Source organism: Brassica napus, chromosome C8 (assembly GCF_020379485.1).
Source record: "Brassica napus cultivar Da-Ae chromosome C8, Da-Ae, whole genome shotgun sequence".
NCBI lineage: Eukaryota > Viridiplantae > Streptophyta > Magnoliopsida > Brassicales > Brassicaceae > Brassica > Brassica napus.
The window spans coordinates 35261036-35269129 of NC_063451.1; the positions used below are offsets into that span (position 1 = coordinate 35261036).

The 8094-nt window shown below is 37.3% G+C and overlaps 1 protein-coding gene across 1 annotated transcript; it reads left to right on the forward strand.

Moving 5' to 3' along the window:
• The first annotated feature begins 4637 nt into the window (after positions 1-4637).
• LOC106367750 (probable serine/threonine-protein kinase WNK5) lies at positions 4638-8094 on the forward strand. The gene is made up of 5 exons (XM_013807584.3): positions 4638-5381; positions 5697-5962; positions 6055-6436; positions 6518-6845; positions 6978-8094. Exons 1-5 carry the CDS (start codon positions 5289-5291, stop codon positions 7970-7972), a joined length of 2064 nt encoding a protein of 687 aa, XP_013663038.2. The 5' UTR covers positions 4638-5288; the 3' UTR covers positions 7973-8094.

Here is an 8094-nt window from a genome sequence, read left to right on the forward strand (position 1 = left end):
TATCATTATTATTGGCTTGTCGACCAAGCCTCATTCCCATATAAATACATGCCTACCATCTTCATTATTTGATACGCTTAAACGCAATTAGCAACTAGTACCAGCAAAAACACTAGTCCTCTTTAAGTAAGTCCCGAGAGTATAGCGTAGTAGTTAGTTCGTAGATTCTGTTTTGGGTGCAGCGAAACAGTATCATAGTGGTTGTATCCTGGGATTCAAAAATCGCATTTAAACCATCACACATTACATGCGATTTATTGAGTTAAGGAAATAGATCAAATTTCGACTCCACGTGTTTCGTCTTTTCCTTAACAATTTCTTAAACGTTTTCTACATCTATATTATCATTTATTTAGCTTCATGTTCGTGATTTTCAATCAGGATTTTCGTGGTCCTACCATCTTAACTCAATAAATCCACTTGCTACTTATTGCTTAAATCGGATTGAAATAATGCGAACAATTTTTTTTCTAGAAAAGATTATATAAAACGTTTTTAAAACCGATCTGAAACGATTTGTGAACGCTCCTTAGCTATTCTGAAAACGTTTTGATCATTGAAGATGAATCATATTAAGAAAACAATTTACGCGACAGTCTCTGACAGGTTCACGATCTCGTTTTTCTAAATAAAAACGATCTACTTTGATTGGAATAGTGTTTAAGAACGTCTTTAAGATGAGTTCTGGGAACGACTATTAAACGTTTAAGAACACTTTAAGCAATTCTAAGAACGATTATTAGCAATTTAAATTGCATGTTTGAATTGAGTTCACAATACTTACTACTGTTTTTATTTTTTTGAATAGATTCAACAATGACTAATAATGTCATTAACAGTAAGTAAGCAAATGAGCTACAAAATTTAAGCTCGTAAGATAAGTTTTGTAAAATATTAATAAATATTAGAAGATTGGTTCATAAGACTTTTGGATAAATCGATATCTAAAGACTGTGTCCACATAGATAAATCTTTATATACAGATTGTGTCTAAATTATTATAAAATATTTATTTTGTGAATAAATCTAATCTATATTTAGATTGCATTCAAATATTTTCTTTGAATAAATCTAAATTTAAAGATTAAAGATTGCGTTCAATAATCATGAAATATTTAGTTATACAAATATGACCAGTGAGATGACAACCCTAATTGGGAATGTTCATCCATTTGGATCGTCTTCTGGTGAAGATTTCTCTATTCCTAGTAAAAACTACTATATAAGTGTATAATTTAATATTTTCATGGAACTTTGAGTTTTTTATGGACAAATCAATGCTTAGGACACACGCTTGCACTGAAAATTTCCTTTTGGTGAACTACATGTTCATCATATATTGTGATTCTTCGTGCATGAGATAACGACTGCATGTTCTTCAATTAATTTGATATAGTAGGTTTATAGGTAAATTGGAAAATTTTCATTAAAACCTATCAAGGAAAGACTACGAGCCATATGAATTGACCGTCAAATAAGCCAAAATATGCAAATCACAAAGCATATGTTATTCACAACTATGAACATAATAAGAAAGTGATTGAACAAAAAAACTAGAAAGCATAATGTTCATATAAAATTATACATTATCTTCAAAAAGCAACATGCTTAAAAGAAGTTCTATGGATAATTTCAAAAAGCTAACACACATCGTAGCAAGACAGGCGAATGTTGTAGCAATATTTGTTTACATAAAGATAATGTGAAATCTCAAACCAATTTGATAAAAACTAACACACAAAATGTAGTTTTGGGTCAATGTTCCATAACATAATGGAATATACATGTAGTAATTTCAATGAGAAAATGTATTCTTAAGAAAATTAACATTATTCCTCAAAAGAAATGCTCATTATTCACTATAATCCAAATAAGTTGCGGAATAAAAGTTCTAAACTCTAATACGGATGAATGCAAGCATACATAATCTTGATTTATCTCAGGAAATGTGGTGGAAGACAGTCGCTTACCATATATAATAAATGGCAAAAGTTCATATACACTTAGGTAACATACATTTTTACAAATACAAAAAAGTGTGGGGGTGCTTAGCAAAAGTTGAAAAACTAGCTCCCAAAAAGGTCAAAATTATACCCAAAAAGAAGTGATCTCAAAAATTTCAGCTGGCGGCCTTATGGATATGTACCAAAGGTTCAATATAAGACTAAGTTTTAAAATCATCGAACGGAATGGGTTTATTGCCTATTACTAAGAAGATGTTTGATAGAAACCCCACCAACGCGATTGGAGATCCCAAATGGCTGATTCAGAGAGACAACTAAATCAAACAGAATCTAATAAAAGCACTCAAAGTTACCTATATCCTAGATGATAATCAGTGCTTCTGTGTTGCTCAAAAAAAAAATCAGTGCTTCTGTAAATATAAGGTTAAGCATTGACTTTTAATGAGATGAAACCATGGCTTTCATATATATATATATATAGTATATAAAGTATTACAAAGTAATTTATTGTATATATGTTAGGTGCACATGGCAATCACCTATTAAGTATGAAATGGAGCCGTTTCTAGGAGGGTGAAGTTTAGGCTATATTCTCTAAGTTCACTCGTGATAAAACATGCAAGTTCATGGCCAAAATAAACACAATAGAGAACTTAACTCTACGAGAAAACACAGCTGTGTTGTATTTGTTGACTCGGTTTACACAAAACTTCGGGTGGTTCAGGACATCACGTTCACCTCCTGAAATGTAGATCCGACATGTACTAACAATGAGTGGTTCAAAGCTGGAATACACTACTACCTCAGATGCAGTCAGTTTTTGCTTATACTCTCGAAAAGTCCGTCTGTCTAATCTGTTTTTAAGTCTAGTCAGTAGAGTTTCTCGAGTTTGCCTAATGCATTGTTTAGAGTAATTTCTATTCATGTGGGGGATTGTTGTAATCCAAAATTATAAATCTATTGGGCTGTGTAATTTTTCATTATAATGTGAAGAGAAATGTGGATCAAATATTATTTGGGCTATAAATGAAAAGCTTTTCACTTATATGAAAAGGAAGAGTAAAATGTCTCACATTGCTTATGACAAGAGAATTCTTGTAGTATAAATATGGCATTCTCGTATCAAGGTTTAATAGCTTGTGGGGACACTATGGAAAAGGAGTGAGAGGAGCCATTATGCAAACCACACACACGCCGTCGCTGGGGTGTCGTTGGGCTGGTTTGGGCTTGGGTCTTGGGTTTTGGTGAATGTGTGCAATAATGTATTTTTTAGCAAATTCATACCAAGATTTTTGCATAATTTGCTAGATAAATCCTAACGGACTGAGTATAAATTATCGAGATAAATCTAAACGTTTTAGATTGTGTCAAGATTACGAGGAAAACTTTCAGATAATTATTGGAATATTCCTGATCCTCTCTTGCGCGATAAACATGAATAATTCCTAGAATATTCTTTACTTTCTCGTTATCCTTGGCTTGTCGACCAAGCCTCCTTCCCATATAAATACAAACTTACCCTCTTCGTTATTTGATATGCTTAAATGAAATTAGCAACTAGTTCCAACAAAAAGCCTAATCGTCTCTAAGTAAATCTCGAGAGTATAGCGTCGTAATTAGTTTGTAGATTCTATTTCGGGTGCAGCGAAACAGTTTCATCGTGGTTGTATTATGGAATTCAAAAATCGCATCCAAACTGTTTCACATTATGGGCAATTTATTTAATTAAGGAAAGATATCAAATCTCAACTCCACATTTTTCGTCTTTTTCTTAACAATTTTTTAAACGTGTTCTATATCTATATTATCGTTTATTTAGCTTTATGTTTCGTGATTTTCAATCAGGATTTTCGCGGACCTACGAAAATGAGTACAAATCTAATAACATAAATAAGAAGAAGCGATTGGTTTATTTGGAACACACTTTTGTTTATAGTCCTCTTAAAAATAAATGCAAAAAAAAAAGAATTACTAAAATTCTAGTACAGACTGTATTCCGTAATCCTCTGGTCACCACTTAAACTGTTTCTACTTTGGTCATTAATTAGACTCGGAATAACAGCTACATAGTCATACCATTTGATGGATGACCACGCTCGCGTTTACTCCCTTGTAGCTCTGATCTGATCTCACAAAGACATGCTCGTTAGACCGTTCTAGGAACATGTATAGCTTTTCTAACTTGTTTTGTCTCAAGTTCTTGCGAGTGTATTATAGAATGTTTTTTCTTTATCTCCATGAATCATGTTGTTTCATGTTGATGCCTTGGAGTTGCATTTATTCTTCTTCTCAGTAGATAAGATAAAAAAATGTATCAATGATTTGGGTCATGGGTAAACTGTGTAGATTCGCTAATAAAATGTACCAAAATGTGTTTAAAGTCTTATGTTTTTTTTTTTTCCCTTGATTATATAACAAAATTGAAAGCCCCCCAAACTGACGTGATATTTTAAACTATTGAGCACCAGTCGATTTAGCAAGTCATTTTCAAAACCCATTGAATTTGCATATTATAATAAATAGATAAATATTTGTATGAGGGGATCTATCCAATTATTCTCAAATAGATTAAAGAAAAAAAAAGAGAGACCTTGTCAAATAACGCAATCATCGGACACATAGATGACATTATTACGCCGAAACCATTCCTTTCAGACATGCTTCACGTTAACAAAACCAATCTCCTTTGACTTCTAAACACAAATGATCGCATAAAAACAAATTTGATTCTTTGTTTCGAACCCGAACATGGTGCATCTGATGCGTGGCCATAGGTTTTTCAAATTCAGAATTGTCTAATAAGTGATCTCTCGAAATCCCACGCTCTTCTCTTCCTCTTTTTGCTGTCAATTAACTTTTCCCAAGAAAAAAAGTTGTACGAATTTTCTTCCGTGACACCAACAACTTTTCCCACCCCCACCCCACTTTAATCGGCTGCAGCCACATATTCGCCAAAATAACTTTTCACACCAAACTTCTTTTGTGCTGGGTCTCCTTTTTTTGAATGAAGGTCGTCCGTAGCAAGGGAAGAAGACACATGATTGCGAAAGAGCACGATTACAATATACACCTAGAAGGTGTGGATATGGCATGGGTCTTGCTCTGCGTTGATTATTCAAGACTCTTTTGGTTGCTCTTCGGCGTCTTCTCCTACGAGAATCACGAAGGAAAACCTCGGATCTTTTTCTAGCCTCTCTCTCTCTCTCTTGCTTCTCGTTTTCTCTTTCTGCATCGCGATCTTGTTTTGTTTTTTCCCCCAATTTTTATTTAATTTCGCTTTTTAATTTTTTTTAAAAAAATTCCCCAAATTTGAGATCCGTAGACATGTACACGCCGGATATTTCTTCCACCGCCGCCGGAACTTCCAATGATTCGAACCCTTACGTCGAGACTGATCCTTCCGGTCGCTATGGTCGTGTAAGTTTCTCTCTCTGTATACCTTTGAAGAAGCTCGTGATTGAGTGAGTATGTTTGACTTCGCTACTATCTGTATTTAGTTTCTTTTTTGAGATATTTTTAGCTTCTATGAGCAGACCGGTCCCGACATTTTATGGGGCTTAAAAATGATCAATACATATATATTTTTTTCTTTAATCAATTTAGGGTTTGTGCCCAGAACCGGCTCCTGGATGAACACTGGCTCTGTTTTTTCACTTTTATAGCATTAAGATTGTTCTTGAACTATGGGTTTGCATGCATTTTGATTTGATTTGATTTGATGAATCTATGCAGTTCAGGGAAGTACTTGGCAAGGGAGCAATGAAGACGGTTTACAAAGCCTTTGACCAAGTTCTAGGTATGGAAGTGGCATGGAACCAAGTTAAGCTCAACGAGATCTTCCGATCACACGAGGCCTTACAGCGCCTCTACTCCGAAGTTCACCTCCTCAAGAACCTCAACCACGAGTCCATTATCCGCTACTGCACCTCTTGGATCGACATCAACCGCAGGACGTTCAACTTCATCACTGAGCTCTTCACATCAGGCACTCTTAGAGAGTAATTAGAGAAACTCTTTACCTCTTTTGCTCTTAATGTCAATCAATCAAGAGAGCCTTGTTGTCATCATGTCTTGTTGTTGTTGTTGGCAGGTATCGAAGGAAGTATCAAAAGGTTGATATCAGGGCTATCAAGAGCTGGTCACGCCAGATTCTGAATGGTCTTGCTTACATGCATGGACATGATCCTCCTGTTATTCATAGAGATCTTAAATGTGATAATATCTTTGTTAATGGTCACCTTGGGCAAGTCAAGATTGGTGACTTGGGCTTAGCTGCTGTCCTCCGAGAATCACAGCAAGCTCACAGCGTCATAGGAACGCCTGAGTTCATGGCGCCAGAGCTGTATGATGAAGAATACAACCAGCTCGTCGACATTTATTCATTTGGTATGTGCGTCCTTGAGATGCTTACCGGTGAGTACCCTTACATCGAATGCGACAACCCTGCACAGATATACAAGAAAGTCACATCGGTAAGCAGAGGAACCTAAAAGCTTATCTCAATCATCATCACCATCATCTTTTAACTTTCTTTGATCTGGTTTTTGGTTCAGGGGACGTTGCCTCGGTCTTTCCGTCTCATCCAGAACATGGAGGCCAAGCGGTTTGTTGGTAAGTGCTTGGAAACTGTTTCAAAGAGATTGTCTGCAAAGGAGCTCTTGGAGGACCCGTTCCTCGCCATGACTGATGAGGGAGATCTAGCGCCTCTTTCTAGATTGCCCTCACAGCTAGCTATTCAGAACTTGGCTGCGAATGGAACGGTGGTGGAGCCTCTGCCTTCAGTGATTGATCCAGCTAGAACGACAGACATGTCGATAACAGGAAGGATGAACTCCGAAGACCACACCATCTTTCTACAAGTGCAGATTTCAGATGGCAATGGTACGTTTCTAGAATCTTTCTCAGCTGAACAAGGCTATAGTATCTGAGGCAGCTTTAGTATTAGCTGTTGAATGTAGGCAATGAATGAAGTCTTTTAACCTTTGTGATGAACTTTTTTGGGCTGGGTGACAGGTTACATGAGGAACATTCACTTCCCTTTCAGCATTGTAAGCGACACACCTCTTGAAGTAGCTTTGGAGATGGTGAAGGAGCTTGAGATCACTGATTGGGATCCTTTGGAGATTGCTGCAATGATTGAAAATGAGATATCTTTGCTCGTCCCAAACTGGAGTGCCCATGAGGACCCTTCTCTTCTGCACCACAGCTTTGGTCATGAAGATGATGACGACAATGGACGAAGAACACGCCCTTTCTACTCTGCTGCTTGCTCTCCCGACCCTCCTGTAGCAGTCAAAGACAATAAAAACAACTCCGTTGAGGACCTTTGTCTCCGACACCACAGTTTTGGTTATGAAGATGATGACGACAGTGGCGAGGGAGAAGGAAGAAGACCACTCCCCTTCTACTCTGCTTCTTGCTCTCCCGAACCTCCTGTAGCAGTTAAAGAGAACAACAACAACGCCCTCGAGGACGGCCCTTCTCTCCAGCACGAAGATGATGACGACAATGTCCAGGGAGGGGCAAGAAGAACACTCCCATTCTCCTCTGCTTCTTCCTCTTACGACTCTCCTGTAGCAGTTACAGACAACGACAAAGCCCATGAGGACCCTTCTCTCCTGCACCACAACTTAGGTCATGAAGATGACGACACACGAAAAACAAGCCTTTTCTACTCTGCTGCTTGCTCTCTCGATCCTCATGTAGCAGTTACAGACAACGAGGGTTCAAGTAACGATGATGGCAGTGGTAGAGGCTCTAATACTTTGTTAAGTTCTTCAACATACCAACACTCTCCTCCCGTTGAGGATGATGATCAAAGCCCGCAACAACGGAGGAGAAGGTTAAGGTTACATAAGATGAAATCGCTTGTGGACACGAGAACGCAGGTGCTCCACCGATCGCTCATGGAGTTGATCAACAGGCATACCAGGCGTGGGCGTGGCTCTAATACGAACTTGAACGAGTTACAACATCAACCCGTTGCTGACTTCTTGAGACGATCTTGAGAAATGGATGAGAGCCTTTGTGGCTCTTTCATTATAAAAACGGATATTCAATATTTGGTCCATTAGCATTTTGCTTTGATGGTATTATATTCAATAAATGGTTTAGTGCTCTTTTGCATATA

Coding starts and splice junctions, on each gene's coding strand:
- LOC106367750 (XM_013807584.3), top strand. CDS start 5,289: ATGTACACGCCGGATATTTCTTCCACCGCCGCCGGAACTTCCAATGAT. Junction 5,382..5,696: donor CTTCCGGTCGCTATGGTCGT/GTAAGTTTCTCT, acceptor GAATCTATGCAG/TTCAGGGAAGTACTTGGCAA. Junction 6,437..6,517: donor TATACAAGAAAGTCACATCG/GTAAGCAGAGGA, acceptor TTTTTGGTTCAG/GGGACGTTGCCTCGGTCTTT.